The following is a 23,554-nucleotide window of genomic DNA, read 5'->3' as shown; positions in this document are numbered from 1 at the left end:
ACGGCAGCAGGGCTACAACTGTCTTGCGACCCTGCAGTGACACCTGGTGGTTCTGGACGGCATCAAATCATCACTTCACCACTGTCTCAGGTGTTCTTGTGCCCCGAGGAGCCACAATGTCATCTTCCTACTCTTCAAAACATTGCCCTGCTGTTCGGTTTCCACAGTACTATTAGACACAAAAACGGCAGTGTGTGTGTGTGTTTTTTTTGTCTTTCAGAAGACTATTGAACCTTGAAAGCAGATACAGTGATAAGAGTAAAAGCGTAGCCCACAGCACAGAAAACGACATCAGGCGAGTTCAGGACAGTCATTTTATTGAACAGCAAACTGTGACAGGAAACACAACATTATATTTGTGTTTTTCTTTTTTCATTGCATTGTAAACAATGACTAGGACAACTGTGTCATTCACCACACATATTCATAACACCCTCTGTCATAGAGAGATACCTTGTAGCTGGACAGTGGGGTGGGGGCCCTAGTTTTAAAGTGCTATAATGCACAATTCCTCTTGGAGGAAGAGAACAGAGGCCCTGTAGAGATCTCAGATCCCCAAAGGCCTCCAAGGTCCCCAGAGAGAGTGCATTACTCATACATTGTGTGAAGTTGTGATTGACAGGTCGTGTTCAATTGTTTTTTTTTACTTTTGTGTATCTGTGTGTGGCTTCTACTTATTGCATATCGGTAAGCTGGTTCATGAATTTTTCAGTGGATGTGTTACAGACAAATCTTTCACTAAAATCTAATAAACTCCTCTTCACTATAATTATAATATATCTCATAATATCTAAGTTACATTCTTATATCTGACTTCTTTAGAATATGTAGGCGATATACATGTTGTGAATAACTGCAGATGGGTAAAATAGTGGACGCCATTAAATGGGTCTCTTATAGTGACCTATTGTCTCAGCCCTATGGAACAAGATTCACAGACATAGATAAAAATTATTACAAGACTAAAATCTTAATTTCAATGGACATCTCCACTGAGACACATTTCTGAGTCAGGCTTAACTTTCATCTGTGTCTGCAAAAGCAGCACATCGCTTTTCAATGTCAGGAGTCACATCCAAGGACTTTGAGTATTATTCAAAGTGGGTTATGTGGTCTCTTGTGCCTAATAGTCCTTTGTGCTTTCTTTGATTGTATACACTCTAAGTCATATATTTGGTGTTTTAGACCTCTTCTGCACCCCGGATATATGTGTTGGGGAGAGTAGGTGGCAGAAGAGTGTGACAGATAGAGGGAAGGAGGGGAGGGAGAGTGGGACTGACAATCAAGGAGAAAATACCGCAGTGTCACACTAATAACTACATATCAACTACAGCACTACACAGACACACACACACACACACACGCACACACATACACAACCAAATGCACAAGGTCAGTGAAAATTCACAGCTGAGTAAAACAAAATGACTTGCACAACATTTTCAAGATTTAACCGAAAACAGCCACAACAACAACAACAAAATCAGAAAACAAGGGGGGTAAGATTTCAAAAAATCATAACAATAATTTCAACATAAAAATAGGTATTGTGATCACAATAATAGCATTTATGAGATGAGCTGGCAATTGGAATGTTGAGGAAAAAACGACAACATCAACAGTAATTCATAAAGATGAAATCACATGAGTAGGCAGGTCTTTGCCATTTTTCCTGTGGCTCAGCTGTCATCATGGCCAGAGGTGCCAGTCGATGTCTAGCTGTTCTGTTCTGCCTCCCTGGGCTTTCATTAGCTAGACCTATGGCTTTGAGTTAAGACATTGATAACGCTGAGATTCACTAGCATGCGATTCAATCAGTACAGCCTTGGTCATTAGTGTTGCCATTGTCATATTGCAGCTAATTCATGAAAGGAGCACCAATTGAAAAAAACACAATGTTAAATTTCCAGTCTGATGTCAACAGGTCCCTATTGGCCGTGTCCTGGGTGCATTTAATTTCATTTACAGAATGGTTTAAATTGTGTCATTTCCAAAAATCTGTGAAATGAAGATCATTGACTTTGCCAGGATGACTTGAAGACTAATCATAATTATGACATCATAGGATAATGCTCCATTTGGTCCTAGTTGATAAAGCAGGAGGAGGTGGGACAATAGGCGGGCCCACAGACTTAACCAATAGCCTGGGAGAACGTGGCACCTCCAAACAGCCATCCAAGAGGTTCTGCATTATTGTTCCCCTTTGCATACAGTAAAAGAACGAAACCTCACCATTCTGCTGCATTTAAGTTCAAATGATATCCTTGTTGCATTAAAATAACACATGTTCCTTCATTTGATATATCCACATCATCATAACATAAAATCACAACAATATGGATTGAGAGGGGAGCTGGAGAGGTAGGTGTGCAAATAAGCCATCATGTACAAAACAAACAATAAAACCTAAAACATAAAGTTCATATCATCTGCATATGTACAATATAGTAAGGTGGACACTTTGACACAGAAAAACAACACATACAAATATATAGTCTTATACTGCCTATAGAAAGAAATATTGATAAATAGATCTCACTCCCACAAATGATAACACATTGAATAGTTGCATTGCACATCTACAGTGCAACAGTACAATTGAAGAGCTGCTTAAACAGTGGGAGCAAGGAAGGAATGTGACTGGATAACACACATCAAAGTCACCTTGATCTCCGGCAAGATAAACCAATGGCAGGTCTTCAGTGATGTGATGCATGCACAAGATACACCATGAATGCTTTCCCTAGCAGCTTAAAGCAAACAAAACCTCTAAAGCAAACAAGCTGAAATGTTTGGTAAAAGTATAGTATGTCCCAATAACTTGAAATCACATTGGTTCTATTTTCTGATTGAGAAATATATAAGTATTCATTCGCTCTTTGGGTACTGCCACTGAATACATGTTGAGCCAAGTTTCATGTATTTTAATTTGAGTATGAACTCATCTGTAAACAACAATAATTATGTTTGGATCTAGGGGGCATGAACTAATCTGGCTAAGGTCTTGTTGGCTCCACAATGGGTAACAGTACTCTTCCCGCCTCAGCAGGTCATGTCTGGTCATTTGTCAGCATAACTATTGAATATTTACTTTGCTTAGTCTCGCATTCTATTGAAATGATTTTCAGGCCATTTAGTGTTTACAGTTTATACATTTGCCTAACTTGTCTATGCTCTCAAAGTTGTTACACAGTGTGTGTTCTGATGGATCTACCATGTGTACGGGCCGTTTGGTACTGCACAGTGTCAGAGTGGAGCACACTGTATCTAGAGTTTACTTTAATGTGTGACTAAGGAACCGAGCTATCCCTCAGGGGGGCGACACAGTCGAGCCATTGTAGTACCACCAGCTATCAGATAGAACCTAATCTACCTAAAAAGCCAAGGCAATCAAAGTCAGCTCAGAGCTAGGCTGAATGGCTGGGTTCATTACAACCACTTACAGGCAGGGATGTGGTTTCTCAGGAAAGATCATATGGGGTGTGTTGTATCACATCAATACATCCCCTGGGTCTTTGTCTGAAACAGAGGCATATATTTTGTTCTAATTCATTGTATACTACCTTTTAAGACATAAGGTCTGGGGCAGTTATTTAAAAAGCATGCTTGGTGAATAGTCTAATAGATCTATTGTTCTCTGTGGAACTCAAATATCTTTGTAAGTTAGATATGTGTGTGTAAATTATGGTAGTTCTTCATAAATTTTCAATAGATCACTATTGTCTTCATTGTCATTCATAACCTATGCTGATTGGGGGAAAAAATAGGTACTACAGAGCTTGCAGAATTGCAGCAACCTAGGGCAGTACATCTACTTTGTAATTCAACAATCATATTCAAAAACGTAATAACATGTAATAATTATAAAGTAATATCCTTTGAAACATAAAATGATATTCGTGGCTTTAATTCCAGAAAGCTAGCTGTGCCTGCCTACTGGAATTGTGTGTGCCACAGTAGGCAGCTTGGCAACCAAAGACTCCCTCCTGAACTATGCTAAAATCTCAACATTCAACATAACAAAGTAAAACAAAATGTACTGGTTGGTCACGCTTTGACCCACATACGATCAAAAACTTCTTTCAGAATGAGATGAGTCCTGACGCAGTTGGTGCAATGCATTATGGGAGGGAAAGGCAGAAAGGAGGGGCTTCTTAGTTGTCCTTTTTGGGCAAGAAGCTGAGGATGTATTCACCCACACCCAGGAAGTAGACCACCTGGGCGATACCAAAGAGAGGTGCTATGACCAAGGCTCGGCAGTAGGCTCCCTTCAGGAAGGCTGATGGACCCTCATTACGCATGATTTTGCTAAAGGGCAAATAAGAGCTCATTATATAAACTGAAAAATACAGCCAGCACTAGTGATGTGTCAGATATGGTGGCTGAGCTGCTCTACACACACAGCATCGCACATGCCTCAGCAGTAAGGACATAATGAGGTTACCTGATACAGTCAGTCACTCCACTGTACGTGTCTTCTGTACTCCCTCGATTCAGGGACTGCAGCCTAGTCTTTATCACTGCAATACACAGAGCAAAGGTTAACACAGAACATCAACAGTTCACACAAGGCCTTAAACAATGTTCATCGCCCCATTCCTCACCATCTACAGGGTTGACAGCAACAGCCGCTGTGCTTCCAGCAACACAGCCTGATATAAACGACACATAAAAAGGGGCGGGCCCATCCACGCCCCTCTTGCCCATCTGATTCAGGTTGGCAAAAAGGGGGAAGTAGATGATGGAGAAAGGGACATCCCTGCAAAAGGAAGGTGAGAAAAAGAGATGAACATAGGAAACTGATCACAGTAAGTCTTGAACAGTACAGTGCAGTGGTACCTAATGCTACCACCAGATCTGGTTTACCTGAGCAACGTGGCACCCAGGCCTTTATAAAGCCCAGCGATGCCCTTTTCCCTCAGCAGTTCTCGGGTCAGCTGCATGGCTGTTGGGGATTTAGCCTCCACGGTGCCCGCTGCCACTGTCTCTGGCATCAGTTTCCTCTGAGCCGCTGTGGAGCACAAGCAGCACAACATTAATATCAGCACATCCACAATGGAGAGAGTGAGGCAGTTTGTCTACAGATAATGAGAAGCAGTTGAAGCCGCTTGGAAACCTTGACAAGGATTACACAAGGATAACAACAACTATATGGGCAGACATTTTGGATTTATAAAAGTAAGAAGAAGAAACCAGGATAAAGTTGTTGTAATCTATGATTTGACCACATGAGGCCACCATTTCTCCAATTTATAGCAATGCTGCTTCATTCTTTGCTGAACCGCCATCTGCATTTATTTGTTCTTACCAATTCTTCCAGCATCTTGGAGCTGGATTTTCAACATCTCCATAGGAGTTGTGACAATAACCTGCAACAATAAATAATTACAGTGTTAATTAGAAATGCATATTTTATCACTATCGATGACTATTGATACTTTGACCCAAGCAGCTGGCTTCACCTCAGTGTGAATGCAAGCTGGTTGAAAGTCTGAGTTGAAGATATATTAGTGTAGCCATGAAGATCTGAGTGTGTCAGGCACTGTGTGTCCAGTGTAAATCTACTGCCGTCCATTGGCTAAATGTCAACTCTTGTTTTCCTCTGTAATCCATGCAGTAGTAACTAGTTAACTGGATTAAGGGTGAGATGGCCATGTTCTAAGCAACAATCTTAATCCAAGGTCTGTTACACTTAATCTAATCACGTTCCCTGGGCTAGATGCCTTTGCCCCCATTGACAACAGGCATTCCCCTCTGACTCACTCAAGTCTTATCTGTCTTATCTGATCACTCAAGTCTTGCTGCCAGTCTAACACCTGCTAACAGGGTAGCATTTCGGTGATTGGAAATAATCAGACTATACAAAAATCAACTTCAGATGTTACATGTCACATTAAGATCACAAATAACACTTTAGAAACAAGCTGCAAGCATATTTCCATATCTACCGACTTTCATTTGAGTGTGGTGGCTATTCTGGCTGCAGGCAGACAGAGACAAATGAGGCAATGGCTGAGGCCCAGCAGTTTGTATGCGAGTTGAGGGAGGCAGTGCTGAGGGCAGCGGGTCCAGATGGAGAACAGGAGGATACAATTAAAGCAGCACCTCACTCATTCACTCACTCACCTGGCATGTACCTGCCCCACACCCAGCCAGCATCTCTTTGACCAGAGTGAGTTTTCTGAGAAAAAAGAGAAAGACAAAGATCGAGATCAGATTAAAGCATGCATTTAACAGACAGTGTGAGAGATAGGGAACTTTATTTCTGCAATCTTCTAAAAAGGAGATGTCACCACCTGCACTGGCGATGCTAATCTTTAGTCTCCCATTTCAACACACCTCAGCCACAGGGGCAGATTAATAATTCACAAGCTGCGTGGCTGGGCCAAACAAGTCAATCATTCATCAACCTGCGTGTTTGTCACCATAGAGATGGACAGAGATGGCCCAGAAACCTTCAGGTTTATCCATGCAGACAGTGCACATGGGGGACAATGGGCGCTTGCCCTCAGCAACAGCAGATGTTGATTATTGATATTTGACATGTGATACGCGCTAATTTTACTTTGAGCATTGATTTCGGATAGGACTACTGTAACAACAGCATGTGCTGTTATACACGCAATAATGCTGTATTTTTCCACAGAGCAAACGAGTAACAAACCACTGAGGAATGCCTGATGCCTGGGAGGAGATGACAGCGTAGCGGAGGATTAACTAGATCCTTGGTGGGAATACAGACAGCTAATGTGTCAGGTTACATGTTAGTAAACACGGCAGTTAATCACAGTATGAATGAGGGGAGTGGGTGTGTGTGTCAGTCAGCCTGCCAATGCTTCCATGCCTTACCCATCCTTAGAGAGGTGATGCCTGAAGAAGTCATTCGCAGCCAATTTGATGGCTTTCTCTGGAGTGACTAGTGTTAAGTTCACTGCCGCTCCTGGGAGGATAGCAGGAGAGAAAGCCAAAAAAGAGAGAGAGAAAGAAACAATGAGAAGAGGGGGAGATGGAGAGGAGAGAGAATGAGTCAGTCTACAGTAGTAGGACATCACAGTTAATTGTCAGACACAGAGCCTGGCCTTGATGTCTGTGCAGGTGAAAGAAAGAGTCCTGTGCTACCGAACAGCCTTGATACTCCCAGTGTTGAGCAACTCTCTCAGTGAGCTCATCCGCTAATATTTGCCTTTCGTATGAACTCGATATTTTAAGAGAGTACATACAAATTTTTATGTGATTTCTTCTTGAAGTCCAAGGCCATGTGCTGTACAGACACGCATTCATACACAAGAATCACCTGTCAAAAGTAAAAAAACCTACCTCTGTACATCCCAAAATATCCTTCTGAACGGATGGTCTTGATAAGGCAATCAGACCTGAAACACGAATCCAACAAATACCATCATGTTGTGCAATCTTTGGCAATTGTGGCGTGTTACTCAAAATGTTCTGTATGTACAGGGAAATCTGACGATAAGTCAGGTGGCACTATGGGTTATGTCAGGACTATAGCCCGGTAACAGTATCACTGTGAGTTAGAGACAGTTCATATTTGTTAACAGTGAAAGTACACCGCTTGCGTACATGCTGGTGTAAAGGCGAGATCCATTTTGCTGGTTTTGCAAGCGGGTCTTGGCCAGGTCAATGGGAAACACACAGGTCACTCCAATTAGGCCGGCGATCCCCCCATTGATCAATTTGGCAGGCAAACTGGAGAGATGACAATAGAGAAAGAGACAGAAATGTGAACTGAGAGAGGTCACTGCATGAAAACAGGCAACAGCTCAAGATCACCATTCTGGTACGTTTTCCCAACACAGTGTAGTAGATCTACATTCCACCTTACCTGATCTGCTTGTCAGCCATTTATCTCAGGCCCTGGCAGATGGTCAAAGTGTCAATCTGTCTGTTAGCTGGTCACTCAGTTGCTGTCCTTGTCCTTTGTTGTCCGTTCCAGTGTGTTGCTGTCTGAGTGCGGTGGGATCATACAGTCTTATCGTTCGTCCACTCGACTCCTTGTACTTCTTGCAAGCTGAGATTTGAGGATATCTGTAAAAAGATAGGAAAAGGCCTGTTCACATGGTACATGACACTACAAGAACTGGTCTGGCAGCATGTATCAAAGGATTATCATGAACATGTCAATTTAGAGATAACCGTTGCTGACTCTGCCTTCATAGCTCTGTCATTCACTAAACTTATTCCCTTCCTCTTTTGTCTAAAAGGCACACCAGGTCTAAAATAGGGACAATGGCATAGCAAAGGGGAGCGTTTCCAGGGCCCATTTTGGTAGCGAACCGCTGTGTAAGCATAATTTGGCAACATTGCAGACAGCTCTCCCAAAATAGAGCTTTAGCTATCACGGGAGAGGGATTACATTCTGTTAAACAAATCTATCACCACTGAAACATCTGTGCTTCATGCATGTCCTTGAACACTTAAGACCATGTGGTATGCGTAACCATTTTACTGGCAATCTAGAGTTCATCTGATGAAGCTCCATCCATATGCTCTGACACAAATTCTGAGCAAACAGATGAAACAAAATCCGATCATATATGGCCAAGATGCTCCCAATATTTGGTACAGAATGCCCTCTGTGTGAAAAGATGTTTCTCATTTCCCCCTTCATTCTCTCCACCCCCTTCATCCACCAATCACAACCCACCTCCGAGCGTGCAGCCCGCCTCCTCCTCTCTCCTCCAACACAACCCCCCCCGCTCCCTTTTTCCTCAGTCACGACTCTCAAACACAGCTTTCCATTTCAGATGTTTGCTGACTTGTCCGTTTCTTTGTGAAAAGCACACGCATACACACCTAACACGCCTACGACCCAATATTCCTAATTCCTCTAATTCCTGTTCTGAAAGATTACACAGCATGAATATTTAGCTATCAGATAACTATCATAGCATGAATGCAGCTGTGGCTCAGTGTGTTTAGCTTGGATGGGGACAGGAGGCCCTCCCTGGCTGAGCGGTGCTCCAGCAGTGTGTGTGTGTGTGTGTGTGTGTGTGTGTGTAAGAGGGTGGGGGAAGTAGAGGGGGAGAGGGAGGGGGGGTCAGAGCAGGTCAGTGCGCTGCCTCTCTGGTCTCTGTTGGCTCTGTGTTCTCCTCTCTGCTCCCTGGAGCTTCACACAGCCGACTTCATAGTCCATCTCCGTCACTTATCTCTCTGTCCTTCCTCTCGTCCTCCATCTATCTCTCCATTTTCTCCCCCAGCAGTCTGACCTTGAGTCTCTGTCTCCTCTTTTTCGGCCTTTTGCTTTCTACTTCTGTTTCCCCATTTCATGTCACTGACTTCCTCCAGAACATAAAGCTAACTTCACAGTCAGCACTCTGATATCACTAGTTATTTTTATACCATAAGTTGCAACAGAAAACTACATGTGCTGTTAGTAAAGAGGCGGAGGAGAAAATGTATGGGTTGTGGTGAAGAGAGCGCTGCAGTCTCCCATGAATCAGCCATCAAGCTGACATCTCCCTCCTTCTGTCACAACCCCGCGGCTTTACTCGGCCACTTCAACCCATCCACACCATACAGCTGGGTCTGCACCAGCACATTTATTTGGCCCATGGACGTATCTTAGCTGTGCTGTCTTGTCATGACAATTGGGAGTCTGTATGGAAACAAACTGGCTTCAGTGTGCAGCATGCACAGCACAGAGGCATCACTCATCAACCAAATCTCCAAGGAATTCCTTTAGCACGAGAGAAAATAACAAACAGGCAGGAAGCTGCGGTGTAATTGGTATTTCATCTCCCCAGACCCCACAAAACAGCATTGCTAAAGATCAGTTCAGCTGTATATATAACAAAGCAAAGGATCTCTTTCATGTTTTCTGGTCACCAAAACACTGAAGAAATTTAAAATTAACTAAACGTAGGTGATACTTAAGACAAAAATTGTTTCAAACTGGACAAACAACTTCTTTCTCAAAGTGGCATATCACAAGTGACTTGAAACATCAGATACACACACACACACACACGCAGAGGTCATATTTTGAGTTTGTACCTCTAAAGCAGATAAGCACTGATGAGTAAACAATAGACAAGGTGAATGTGCAACTTGCCTCCTATGCAGAACCTTGAATCTACGATCTAACCAAGCCCCCCATACCAGCGACTGGACACAGACTCAATCCTGAAACCAGCTGATCACCAGTTAAAGTGTTGCCAGAGGGTCTAGGTACCAACTGAGACAGATAACAGTTTGTGCCTGACCCTTGTTCATCATTACAACACAGCCTTACTGACAAGGATCTGCCTGGGTCAACATAACACACTGCCATTAGGCCACCTACAAAAATACTCAGATGAGCAAGTTGAAACTGCTTATTTGGAACTGGAGCCTGTAATCCTCATTCTTTGCTAGATGAGTTTAGATATTAAATTCCTAAAAAAAAAAAATGCTATTACCTGATGACCATCCTGCCTGGCTTAAGTCTTTATGGGTTTCTCTGTGAATGTTTCACACCTTTCTGAGTCTGGAGTTTATGGACCAATGTCCAAGGTTACATGTGTAATGGTATTCTACGTAATGATCTAGTCCATAGGGGGAACAGAAGGTGTAGAAACCATATGTTAATAAATATTACATTGTTACATATGTAATAATAGAATAGTGTAGTAAGCATAGGGACAAAATGTATTATGTGATATATGATTTCTATGATGATTCGATGATTCGATGATGTCTCCTGTATTACAGGGTTGCCTGTTGCTTAGACCATCCATCAATATTAGATATATCAGTACCAGTCGACAAGTAAGATTTAAGGATTGCAGTTATCCATTGAAGTAGGGATTTCAGGTAGGCATAGACGGCCAAAATTGTAATCATTCATGTATCCTTTCTTACATCCTGAAATTATCCTTAAAGCTTTCAAAAGACCTTGGAAAGTCTTCAGTTCTACTATGATTAGGCTAGTAATATGATTTGTGTCAGTAACATCTCAAAAGCACTGAAAATTCAATTAGGTGAAATTGTCATGTCTATGAAGGCTCCAAAACACTTCCATGACATGTAACTATATTGTTCTCCTATAGCCTACCTGCATTGAAGCATTCAGCTCCTGGAAGTATCACATAGCTCATTTTTTTTGTCTGTGACACAGCAGTCACAGTAAATGCAGAGTAAAGAATATATAGTTTAGGCACAAATAGGCCACATAACAGGGAGGTCAATTCAAAGAGCTCCAGTTCACCTATCAGATGCACCAATGTGCTCAGTTCAAGGATGCACTAAATTCAGCAAGATGAGGAGTTTGTCTTTCCAACAATACCAAACACATGCATATTGGAGGTGCATTAGCATACCAAAAGTTGTTGACAATATTGGATCAGTGCTGGCATAAATAAGAGAAATGGGGGTGTGGGGGCAAGACATGGTGAGTTTAATTACTGATCTGCTCTAATCCATGTTCAATCACAGAGGATAATAACTATGTACAGATTGAAAAAAGAAAAGCCCAACCCAGTTTATTTGCTACGCAAAAGTGAATGGAAATGACACTATTCTTATGCAAATGAAAAGGCAAATTTTACATTTACCATAACCATTACAATCTTGGCTGCTTCTCTGTACTCTAGTGCCACACACAGTATCTTTGCTGACTAAACGAAGCAAGAGTTTGGTGAATGATGGGAGGAAGTGAGCGGCCGGTGACAAAACACTGTGGCAGTCAGTGACACAACTCACGTGAGTGTGGCTAGTGGAAAACACAGGGAAGAAATGAAAATCACATGGTCCTTCCTCATAAGCTGAGAGCAGGCTGTTGTTCTGTGTCCATCTGTCTAGCATGAACTGGTTCTATTTATACACGGTATGGGCTTCAAACCACTAAGGAATTGTATTGAACACTGTTTGACACGAGCGTACCACTGCAATTCACCATTAGAGTATTTCTCTGGGCTGTGAGGAGAACAGAGGCCAGATCGAATATATTTTTTTCAATCTGTTCCCTTTTCTATTCTTCTTCCTGAGGATATCAACCCCTACTTTTCTCATTCTGTATCTGCTGCAACATTATGAGCTTATATTATATGAAGTACTTCCAACGTGCTATTGCCCTCATGTATTTTTGTGACATCTATAATATCCCGTAATGCATAAAGCTTTTGTTTTAAACAGCTCCCAGCTTTGCAAGTGGTAGTCTATATCTACTGCTCAAGGATTCAATAAACCAAACAGCTGCTGATGCTTTTATAATGCTTTTTAAAAATTGGTTCATAAGACGGAGTCTATTTATGGACATCTACAGCACTGCGGAAACAAGGGATGAAATTTTGTGGTGTCACAGATAAATCTGATTACTATTCCCTCTTCCCTCCAGCATCAGGATTATAAACCTAATACCTACTTATAGAAGCTCTCTCTCATTCTCCACTTACAACCGGTGGACTGAGAGTTATGATCTGGGCCTAGCAATGCATGTCCATTACACCTCCTCCGAGTTAATTTTACAGCCATTAAGCCTACACAATTATGCATTCCCGTCAGCGTAGATGAGAAATAATAGCCTGAGTTAAATGTTCAGAGGACAGCAAAAATAAAACTTGTGTGCACAGAGATGGTGTAGTGTTTAAGACTTCCACCTATGAAAGCACACATATCCCTGGTGGCCAAGTTTCTAATTTCACCAGGGGTTTCTCTCTTGTGTCTCCCGTAATCTGCCTCCCTCTCAGCTTTCCTACAGCCTTGACTGAGAAATGGGTATGGACTTTCCTTTAAAGAAAAAAACACAGTGCAAATGTAGCATTGAAGCATTTGGTCGTATGGTGCAAGTTATGGTGACGCCTTGGATGTCTGGATGATTACAATGTTCATCTGGCAGCATAACATCAACCCACCAGCACTGCCAGATGTCATTTCCATTCAATGCACATATACCTCTGACATTTAGTAGCCCTTCCCCCTGGGATTTTAATAGCATTCAAGAAATACGTGACCATACATGCATGTAGTCCTGCATGATGCAGATAAATGAATATTCAACACAATATAATGAGATGAGTAAAAGGTTGCCGTTTTCTACTGAATGACAACCAAGCAGTCTTTTCAGCATTGCAGCCAAAAAGGCACATTTCCATTACAAAGCTTAGGATGTCACCTTACACCCAAGGAGAGTTCACCTCATCAATTATTTCAAGGCTGCAGGAATGCTTTATTGCACTGCTTGGTCTCATCCTAACCATACTAACATAGTTGTGGGAAAAAAGGTGCTTAATCTGAATGGACACACACTACTATGAACTTGCGTATCCGTCAATATCTTGCTCAGTAGTTATTTGTCCTTCTGTGCGCCTGTCTGGCAGTTAGCAGCTTGAGGCCTCATTCAGTGATGTACTGGTAAATACAAATGTGGGCAAACGATGCCTCCAGTCGGCTATCATGACAAGGCAAACAACCAGCAATATAAAGAAAAATCAATTATATATTCTGATTCTGATTATTTTTGCATTTACATACCCTGTCTTTTTATAATTTGCATCACTCTGAAGATACCTGCAACGATACATACTAATAATTTATGTCATAGAGATTTATGTCAGCCTGAAAAAGGCTCGTCAACTCCATTCTGCCAGTAAAAAGGTGGGCACAGTGGGTTTAGGTGGGGTTGCCCTCCTCTACATCCCTGCCCACGTTAATTACAACGCTCACTACTGAACGGAAGCCGGTGGAAGGCAACCGTTCCGCCCACAGTGGCCCCGGTTTCTAGGTCTGGGAGAAAGGAAACCGGTCCAGTTAATCCGTGAAAACATCCAACAGCTAGCAAGCTAACATTTCCAACCAAATCAGCATTCAGAGACTCTGAAATGACATGTTTGTCGCTGACATGATGGATTACACCTGTGTGTCCAACGGCCCGCCGTTACTGTAGGCAAAATAATGCTATATTGCAAGGACACAATCCAGTACATTCGTGATGCATAACAACGACAGTCTTGAACATAGCAATCAATACATTACAGTCATCGCTAACCCCATCATATGATGAAAATGCTAGGCTATCATTATGGGGAATCAAGGCTTGCCACATAACGGGAAATGATTTGCTCTTCATATCGAAGCGGCAGTCTCTTAGGAAGCTCACACAATCACATCAGTCTCAAATACAATTCATTTTCATTGCGCAATTTAGGTTAATATCTCACCTTCACGTCATTCCCTGGTAGATATATATATAACGGCTTCAAGTACAGGATACATTTCTGAATCACAGACACCCGTTATTTCATATACATAACATGCCAGAGTCAGAACAAAGCTGTTCTGCATCCGTTACATACCGTATGGAGCCGTGTCCGTTATCCCTGATGGAACAGTTGTGGTTTGAAATCAAAGCTTCTGTATTCTGTACCTTTGGCTGACAGACCGACAACAGCTAACCTACCGGTGTTACTAGCATTTGAGTCCCTTAAAGGGAGGTAGAGAGGGTGGGAAGGAGGGGGAGTAGCCTGCTGATGGAGTAGGAGTGGGACTCGTAAGAAGAAAAAAAAAAGAAAAAAAGCAGAGGGATAAAGGTCCTCTAGTGGTATGTGGTAGAAAATGCAGACATAATTTTCATTTACAGTGATTGTAAAGGTGTGGGGGTGGGGGATGGGGCCCAGCGTCATCGTGACGATCGTGACGATTCCTCCCAACCCGATGACCTTGAGCACCAAAATAGAAAAATGGTAGATGATATATTGGGGAGGGGATGCTTGCAGGACTAAAAGGGTTTACAAACATTGGATGACTGCAGGCCTCTCAGCAGAATCTAAAATGACATATTTCTTTGCATCACAGTATTACTTATAAAATGAATACAAATTTAATTGAAACATTTAAAAATGATATGCTTGTATATCTCTGTGATGGTGCTCCAGTTAAATTGGTTGCTAAGAGAACGAAGGCACAAGTGGAAAGTCAATCAGCCGTAATAAAGATGGCCTCCTCCTGCACTGACCGTGCTGGCTCTGCCTCTTACCTCTGTCCTAAACTGGTAAGAGTGAATGTTAATAGATGAATGCACTGTATCGTGGGACAGCTTATAAAAAGTGGAGAGGTCAAACGAGGAGGCCATCATCTTTATGCACCATTCACCTGTTTATCAGCAAGTCAAGTGAGAGGTGCTGTCAAGCTTGTAGCTGACTACCATGATTGTGCTGAGATGTTTTGCACTCCAGGACGCGGCTCTGTTTGGACAGCAGGATGAGATGACGCTGGAACATTGGTACACAAACATGTTACTCAAGTGTAAGGCAGCCATCTGCTCCCAGCGTGGGCTTATCTACTGCTGAGGTTCAGTGTGGAGGGAGGAGGAGGTCTCCGCTTCCAGACCCACTCTCCTCAGTGACTCTCTGTACTTCCTTCTTCCTAGACTGACTATGTCCTCGATCTCCTCTGCCAGGTCTTTCCTGCCGCTCTCCACCATGGCCTGCACGAGCCTGGGCACCGCCCCGGGCCCCGCACCCTGCTGCCCCCGGGCCCAGTGGAACAGCATGTCCAGCACCAGGGCTCCCAGGTTGTCCCTGGTGGAGAGAGAAGAAGATACACAAGAAATTTGAAACTTGACGCTCATGTGTTTCCAGCCATACTGACCCCATTTGTACCAGACTCGAGTCACAATTTTAATTGAGACTAGACTTGATGCATGAAGAGAATACTTGAGCCTTGACTTGACTTGGGTTCTGGTGACTTGGGATTTGACTTTCACTTACTTTCACTTTCACGTACTTTGATGATTTGAAAAGGTTTCTAAAGTCTTGACAAAAGATCTTGGCTGTGGCCGGAATGGATCACTATCTGCGTTTTAGGGCACTAATACGTACGTCAGACATTTTTTGTTAGTGTCCGAATCGCAAAATGATATTGTGGAATGATTTTGAGGGCACTACATATTTCCCACAATGCACTGTAATATCTAGTGAACAAGCCTGTGTGTAAATTACTTAGATTGAAAGTTATGAGATTTGTTCCACCAGACCAGTTTTCTAAATTTGTATGGAATGATTGAATTTATTGAAGTTGAAACTAATCATAGAAATCAAACTTTTAGTTTTAGTACTATTAAACTGATGTTGCATTAAAAAGTCATAGATATTTTTGCTTTCTTTAAGATATTAAATTAATACTGGACTCTCTTAGGAGGATGCTGGAGGGAAGGAGGGAATAGTAATCAGATTTATCTGTGACACCACAAAATTTCATCCCTTGTTGGCCAGACATCACAGAGATTTATACTTATATATTTATAGAGTTTTTATGTAATTACGGTCTCTCTTGCAAATTAGATCTGGATCTCAATGGAATTTTACCTGAATAAATAAAGGTTGTATTGTATTATATCACCTGTTTTCTGAGGAAAACATTCATTGAGTATCTTCCTTCATGTATAGAAAGCATTAGAACTAAGGTTGATATTTGTATTTACCTGTTTATGTATTCATACATCAAAACCTTAAACAGAAAAATGTCTACTCAACATTTATAATATCAAATAATGCAGTTCTTCAGCTCTCCACCTCCAGGATGCTTCGTGAGAGCTTTTCTGAGTACGAGGAGTAGGGGGAGGGCAGATGAGCGTCAGTCTATATGTGTAATCTCCTGCAGTGTCCCAGATGGCTTGGTGATGGCTGACAGTGGAGATTAAAACAATCAAAATTCTCCACCAGTTCTCTCTCACTGCAGTTTTTCCTTCAGTCACATTACATCTCACTCTATCTTGTCGCGCCTAGAGGCTTTGGCTGCACTAATACACATTTGCGCACGCACTGATTGCATCACACACTCATCCAGAAACACACAAAACAGAAAGAGTCCATTTGCATCTAAATCTCTTTTGCAGGTTTAAATCATTTTCCTCCCTATTTAACCAAAAACTAGACTGAGGAGGTCAAAACATCATGAGGCTGGGATGCTACATTAGGTCTAGCTAAATCAATTTTCAGTGTTTCCCCTCATGATCCCAGAGCTCCACTTTAATATGCAGACTGCAGTTTAGGCAATATCTAAATGTTAGCCTGCATTTCAGATTTAATACACAGACTTATAACCTGAAACCTGTAAATCTGCTCCTTGCCTCACAAAATGCACCACCACACAGAATTCAAGCAAGCATATGATAGCATGTAAACACGACCACCACATCAGGAAATATCACTTAGACCTGTGAATTCCCCATATTGTTGGACTCAATGTGGCAGTTGTGACCATGTTCATCATGCCCACCTGTACTTGAACTGGATGCGGTCCAACTCCTGGTAGCTTAAGCCGAGATTGATGCCAATGGCGCGCCAGTCCTGTCCGATCTGGAGAGAGATGGACAGCAGGTTGGCCTCTGTCAGGTAGCCGCTCTCCGGGTCTCCCAGGTTCAGAGGGGGGTACTGAAGCTCCTCCATGACATAATTATTCTCGGAGCTTAGAGCCTGAGAGAAAAACAGAGTGGATGTAATATGTGCAGTGTTTCCCTCGGGGTCTGAGGTTATTTGTTATTTTCAGGTATGAGAAACACTCATGTACAAAAATAAGGTATCAGTATCTACAGTTGAGTCTATTCATAGTATTCTGTTGCATGACCACACGGCCATCTCGGTAGGAAAATAACAGGTGATTGTAATAAATTAACAGGTGATTACAGTCAAATGACAAACACAGCCAATGAGCTGAGTGTATTGTAAAGCGCCATATTGGTAGGAAATGCATGTGACATCATGGGAATACTATGAATACGGGATAAATGACTAGAAATGACCATCTAGAGTAGAGACTGAATAATCACTTCTTAGAGGAATATATGACATATTATCTCTTATTCCAATTTCTAAAACCAACATCAGGATATCCTGATATTGCAAATGGATAGCATATGAGATTTTAAGTTAATCTATACAACAACGTTATATTAATTCATATACCATTCAGAAATTCAGAATTGGCACATTTAGTGAAAGGGTTATAACGTCAATGGCACTATATGGATGAAAAAACACAAGCATTGTCAATTCCACTAACAGGAAGTCTCAGTGGTAAAGTTGCGAGCCACTGGCTATCGGGTCCTTTCCTCTTTCTCGCCACTTCCTCTGGCAGGTCGCTGGGAACCTCTCCTCTATAAAAAGACACCTGGAGCAGAGGGACAAAACATTTTCTCAGTGTGTGTCGTCCAAACGATACTTACAGCATGATTCATGAGATGAAATAACAACCCGCACTACAAGATGGCACTGAGCCAGGCAGCCAATGGGAAGTGGTGCACTGTTTCTTTGTTTTATATGTATAGTCTACTGCTTATCGTATGTGTGTGTGTTTGTAACTGTATGTAAGGTCCTGCTGTCCTTGTACCAGGTCCAGGCATGTTAGCATGTACTGTGGAACTGCAAGTTATAAGTTGTGACTTTGACTATACATGTGGTTGTCAAATCTTTCTTCTGCACAAATGTTACCAAGCAGAAAATATTGTAAAACTTTCTGCCACTTTACTTTCTTGGCTGTTGAGAGTGTGTTTCTCTTACTTGTCCCCTCACTGGTCCCTTCTGACCCTGAGCTGGACAGATGTAAACTTCCTTCAGATTCTTCAGGCTGGAGTAGAAAACAAAAGACAGCCTTCCCCCGACACAGTCTGGTCTATCTGGAGAAAACAGGATCATATTATCTTAAGATCTGTTGTTTCGAGGTGGTTATTACACAATGGCACATCACAAGACCTTGGACGGAAGCAGGGGGAAAAAAAACTGTTTATTCAAGATAAAGTCTCAAAGAGGACTTCAGACCTGCATTGATGTCTAAGCCCCTCTCGAAGCCAGCAAAGAACTGCTCCCCTTCCAGCAGGTCACACAGGTCTGAAGGCTGGGGTCCATCATACTGCTCCGACAAAGACTGCACTCTGCTCTCCACCTAGGCAACAAGCATCATGATCGCCGTTTAGCATTTCACCTGTGGCAATCATATCCATTCACAAAATCAGTTTGACCCCACACAGGGCCAAGTCTGAAAAACTTGGTGCGTTTCATTAGTCGTTTCAACCTGCCCTTGTTGACTTCCCCTTGGCACTTCCCCTCGGGGGAATCCCGTCCTCCATCTTAAGCATCGTTCCATAACTCAGAACTTTCTGAGATCGACCCTTCAAGGGCCGAGGGAGCGAGTCAACAACGATGCAGACTTCACAAGAGCATCTTTCCCAGGATGCATTGTGATCATCTGTCAATTCCGGTGCACGAACAGATGATATATATATAAGTGTAAGTAAACAAACAATATTTAGAGGATTTTGTCATATTTATGAAATGAACTCATCTGCAATATATTATTACTCATTGTTCTGTGTAATTGTTATTATTTATTCTTATTATTAATTATTAGGCCTGCTTAAGGGCAAGTGCATTCCATTTAAAATATTCTGCTCGCCCTCGGATCCTGCACCCCTGCTCTGCAAGTGGCCACTCACGTTACGTATGGTGCTACGTATTACCAAGTGCCGAGGGGAAGTGAAGGAGGGCTGGGTAAATGACACGCAGCTACGCTGAGGAGAGAGGACTGACACACAGTCTGTCCTTGGTGCATGTACTTCTAACAGGCTGCGATGGAAGAGGGGAGAATTAACATACCTTGTTAGCAGGTAAACACTGTAGGAGAACGTGTGGAGGATCGGTCTTCCTTTGGAGGACCATGAACTGGACTTTAAACTGTTTTAGCCTTTGATAGACCCTCCTGACCACCCCGCTAACACAGCGCTGAGTGGTGTACCACAGCCAGTACCTACAATGGAGCACACAACACACAACTGTTTGCTAAGATACACATGTAAAAAAAAAAAAAAGCATAGATCATGAACATATTATTATAGAAACTCACCAGGAGAAATGTGTGATGTAGAAAATGGCGTACAAATGGGTGACGTAGAGAGACACTTGTGATGTGATGTCGGTCCAGGTTTGGGCGTTGGGGTCTCCATGGAGCAGATGCAGACAGGACATATCAACCGTGTGGCCTGCAGGAGCACCAGGCATGTTGATGACATGCTAATACATTCTGTAATACATGTATGAGAGTATAGATGGCATATTGTACCTGTGACTCCAGATGGCAGAGGGACCTGAACTTTGATAGGCTGCAGGAAATTAATGCTGGGAGTCTGGGAGAGGCAGAGTAGGGGGCTGACGCTGGCCTGGGGATCCCCGCATAGTGCCTGGACCTCTGACACAGACACCTGCAACACCTACAGACAGAGAAACAACCCAAAAGTCACCTACAGACAGAGAAACAACCCAAAACCCTTGCAGGCCACCAAACTGCACTGACAGATTGAAATAGTGAATTTGCTTCTCATTTCTGCATAGTCCTACTCATTGTGTTTACCTGTAAAGTTATAGTGCGGGTTTGCTGAGTGGAGTCTGGGGGGAAGTGAAGCTTAATTCCAGGGTCAGAGCTGGACACCAACAGGGCCCCGTCTGGGGTAACAGAGCAGCTGTCCCTTACTGGATGGGACACTGCCATGAACCAAGAGAACTGGCCCACTGAGCAGCAGGCCAGCTACAGGGAGACAGACAGGACATGAGATAGAGGAGATTTTTCAGCACAAACTTCACCCCTACTATTGCAATTTGTACTACAATGATACAGAATATAATTAAACTGTGAGCTATTCCATTTATGATAAACATTTTTTGCATTACCCTGGCTGGACGTCCTCCAGGATGGCTGCTATGGCTCTGGCTTCCTCTCCTCAGAACAGTAGGCAGACTGGTCCATGACTGTCCATCAAACCTCCGCACAACCACCTCCCTTCTTTTTGTCCGATTGTACGGCACACACACATCCACTGGCTGTAAGGATGCAAGTCCAGGAAAGAACAGAGTCACTGGATGAAACCAAAATAAATAACCTCGATGGATCAATACACAAGAGTGGTCGGATATGTATTTCCACTGTAGTCTGCTTGATTTCGAAGAAATGCAGTGGTTAATTGAAATAGTCATGGTAAATAAGCAAAGCAAGTTCAATGTATGAGACGCCTCTTCTTGTACCTTTAAAAATGTAATTCCATGAGGACGAAGTTCCAGCGGGCGACTCAGTAGGATGTCGTGCTCCTCCAGCCACACCCACTTCCTATCTGGTCTCTTCTCAACCCACTTCAGTCTTGTGGTTGTAACCAGGCACCCCGGGGGGAACAGCAGCTCCGCCCCCCCTGGGAGAAACACGTGACACCCAGCAGACGACACACAGAAACTGAGGAGCAAAGGGAGCAAGGCGTCTTTAATCGTAATCTAGTCAAACGTCTGAATTGATATTTGTACTTAAGGAATTCACAAAATGTGCCTATGCTATGAAACTCTACCTGTGTTGATTGAATCCAAGGTGTAACTCTGGAATTTTTGTTTCTGCTCGATCTGAGAAGAAAAGCAGTGATCAACTGAGAGTGCATATGCTAACAGCAACAGTAAATATCTGATGACAATACAGACAAATGATTTAAGCGAGAGACGATTTGAAGAGTATTCTTTTTTCATACTCACCTGGCGTAGGAGGGAGAGGGGGAGGTGTTGGGGGTCGTCCCAAAGGATTGTTGCGCACATCCATTTTCAGCAGAGGCAGAGTGTTCAGACAAAGTGGGATGAGGCGAAGGTCATTGCTGTGGATAACGAGTTCCCTCAGGGAGAGGAGAGAGCCTGGGGGATATAGAAGACAGCTTTACTTGTGCATTAATTAATTTCACTTCAAATAAAAGAAGCATTCCAGTATGTTATTCTAGTGCTTTTCCAAAAAGTGCCTGTACAACATCTTTTGGCGAATGGTCCGCACTTTGTATAACCGGGCAGTGAACTTGCTTTCCACTCACCCTTGCACCCTTACCCATGGTCTCTGGCAGCTGCTTCAGCTTGTTGTGGGACAACTCCAGCTTAACGAGCTCTCCCAGAGCACCGATTTCCTCAGGAAGGTTCTGGAGGAGGTTGTGTGAGATGTCGAGAGTCTGAAGTGCTTTGAGCTGGCCCAGACTCTGGGGGAGAGAGACCAGCTGGTTCCCCAGGAGGGACAGGTAGCTGAGGGAGGACAGTTGGCCAATATCAGGGGGCAGAGCGGAGAGGTGGTTGTGACAGAGGAGCAAAGAGGTCAGTACAGGCAGACTGAGCAGGCAGGGTGGCAGGCAGGGGAGTTGGTTGAAGGAAAGGTCCAGGTGCACCAGGAGAGAAAGGGAAGAAATGGAGCTTGGCAAAGTAGTGAGGAGGCCAGGCAGAGGGTCGCCTCGCGAGTCATAAAAACAGTGTCCTTGAAGAAAGGGAATTTGGAATCAGAGTGGAGCAGAGCAAGGAAAAAAACAAGAATGACACCCAGATTATAAAGTATCACCATTAAACGATTTAAGGCACAGCATTTACAGTATATACAGTACCACTACAGCATATAAATATATTCTCTTGACCAAAAAAAAAATAAAAAATACAATATTTGGACTGAGCAAATGAACAAACCATGGGCTACAAAGTCACATTAGATAACACATAAAATGGCTGAGGTCAAAGTATCAACAACATTGAGCAAGTGAGTACCTCGAATAGCCAGCGAGCGCAGCTGTTTAAGATGAGGTAGGACCTTCAGTGCTCCATCCAGCCCTGGCTCATCCTCAGAGCCCAGTCTGAGGTACTGGACGCCCCTCAGCCGCCCTGGGATGGACCCCCAGAGTACTGGCAGTGCAGCTGCCCCACCCTGGTATACATCCAGGGTCAGCCTAGTATCAGCCAACACAGCAGTGAGCTCCACAGAGGGGGGCAAGGGAGGAGTGAGACACAAGACTGAGGAAGAGGAAGAGGAGGATGAAGAAGAGAGTGGAGTATGATGGGTGGTGGAAGAGGCAGAGGAGCGGCTTGACATTGAAGGAGCCCATGTGTCCATGAGGCTGACGGATGGGGACACAGAGGGAGCAGCAGTGGGCAGGTTCTCATCTCTCTCTGGTTGGTTCACTCCCACCTCTGTCTGACCAGCAGACATCACACCACTTGTGTTGGACAGTCCTGATGCATTGTCCCGTATACTTTTTATAACTACCTTAGGTGCAGCCTCCGCCTCTGATTTCTTCTGAACCTGGGACTGAGCTCCTTCCCGCAGGCTCAAGGCCATCATGTCCACAGAAGGGTCTGATGCTCTGCTTATGGAAGTCGTCCTGGATGGATCACATGCTGTCATTTCCACCACTTCATCCTCCAGCCCCCCTGGCCTCATCCCGTTAGCTGCCTGATTTCCATCCTCTTCTTCGTCAAGAGTTCCCCCTTCGCTGCTTCTCTCCATTGGAGCCACTCTTTAGACTAGACAGCTAGCAGTTAGCTACCAGTCCAGACCAGTACTGTACCAAGGATTCTTTCTGCATGATGTACTCAGGACATGAGATACGTTTATTGTCATAGGAATAACTGCCATAAAATAAAATAAGATAAAGATTTCATGTTAGAGATTGTTTGCTAGCTGACGTTAGTTAGCTAGTACTACCTAGCTAACAAGTAAGACAGCCTTGTGTTACATATCTAATGATACCTGTGGTAACGTCAGTGACCTTTTAGTTCCCGTTAACACTGACACTTAA

General features: G+C 43.2%; 2 protein-coding genes across 2 annotated transcripts; both read right to left on the bottom strand.

The window, feature by feature from the left end:
- Nucleotides 1-314: 314 nt before the first annotated feature.
- Nucleotides 315-14,403, bottom strand: slc25a22a (solute carrier family 25 member 22a). The gene is made up of 11 exons (XM_071904778.2): nt 14,292-14,403; nt 7,844-8,046; nt 7,582-7,707; nt 7,318-7,373; nt 6,850-6,940; nt 6,127-6,181; nt 5,309-5,369; nt 4,867-5,011; nt 4,605-4,759; nt 4,445-4,520; nt 315-4,308 (listed from the first exon to the last, which is right to left on the bottom strand). The coding sequence occupies exons 2-11, from the start codon at nt 7,861-7,863 to the stop codon at nt 4,155-4,157; spliced, it is 939 nt and encodes a 312-aa protein (XP_071760879.1). The 5' UTR covers nt 7,864-8,046; nt 14,292-14,403; the 3' UTR covers nt 315-4,154.
- An 871-nt stretch (nt 14,404-15,274) lies between these two features.
- pidd1 (p53-induced death domain protein 1) lies at nt 15,275-23,554 on the bottom strand. The gene is made up of 15 exons (XM_071904777.2): nt 22,527-23,554; nt 21,832-22,245; nt 21,495-21,647; nt 21,317-21,368; nt 21,006-21,207; nt 20,655-20,804; nt 20,338-20,511; nt 20,050-20,197; nt 19,834-19,969; nt 19,587-19,737; nt 18,753-18,876; nt 18,495-18,610; nt 17,998-18,105; nt 17,215-17,411; nt 15,275-15,515 (listed from the first exon to the last, which is right to left on the bottom strand). Exons 1-15 carry the CDS (start codon nt 23,260-23,262, stop codon nt 15,275-15,277), a joined length of 3,102 nt encoding a protein of 1,033 aa, XP_071760878.2. The 5' UTR covers nt 23,263-23,554.

Source organism: Centroberyx gerrardi, chromosome 4 (assembly GCF_048128805.1).
Source record: "Centroberyx gerrardi isolate f3 chromosome 4, fCenGer3.hap1.cur.20231027, whole genome shotgun sequence".
Taxonomy (NCBI): Eukaryota; Metazoa; Chordata; class Actinopteri; order Beryciformes; family Berycidae; genus Centroberyx; species Centroberyx gerrardi.
The sequence above is the reverse complement of the archived record's forward strand: the minus strand, read 5'-3'. Positions and strand labels throughout refer to the sequence as shown.

Excerpts from the sequence above, each read along its gene's own strand:
- slc25a22a (XM_071904778.2), bottom strand. The coding sequence starts at position 7,863 with ATGGCTGACAAGCAGATCAG. Across the intron at positions 6,182-6,849 it reads CATCACCTCTCTAAGGATGG|AAAACTCACTCTGGTCAAAG; the intron begins GTAAGGCATGGA and ends CTTTTTTCTCAG. Across the intron at positions 4,760-4,866 it reads CTGGGTGCCACGTTGCTCAG|GGATGTCCCTTTCTCCATCA; the intron begins GTAAACCAGATC and ends TTCCTTTTGCAG.
- pidd1 (XM_071904777.2), bottom strand. The coding sequence starts at position 23,262 with ATGGAGAGAAGCAGCGAAGGGGGAACTCTTGACGAAGAAGAGGATGGA. Across the intron at positions 19,738-19,833 it reads TACATCACACATTTCTCCTG|GTACTGGCTGTGGTACACCA; the intron begins GTGAGTTTCTAT and ends GCTCCATTGTAG. Across the intron at positions 15,516-17,214 it reads CGCATCCAGTTCAAGTACAG|GGACAACCTGGGAGCCCTGG; the intron begins GTGGGCATGATG and ends TCTCTCCACCAG.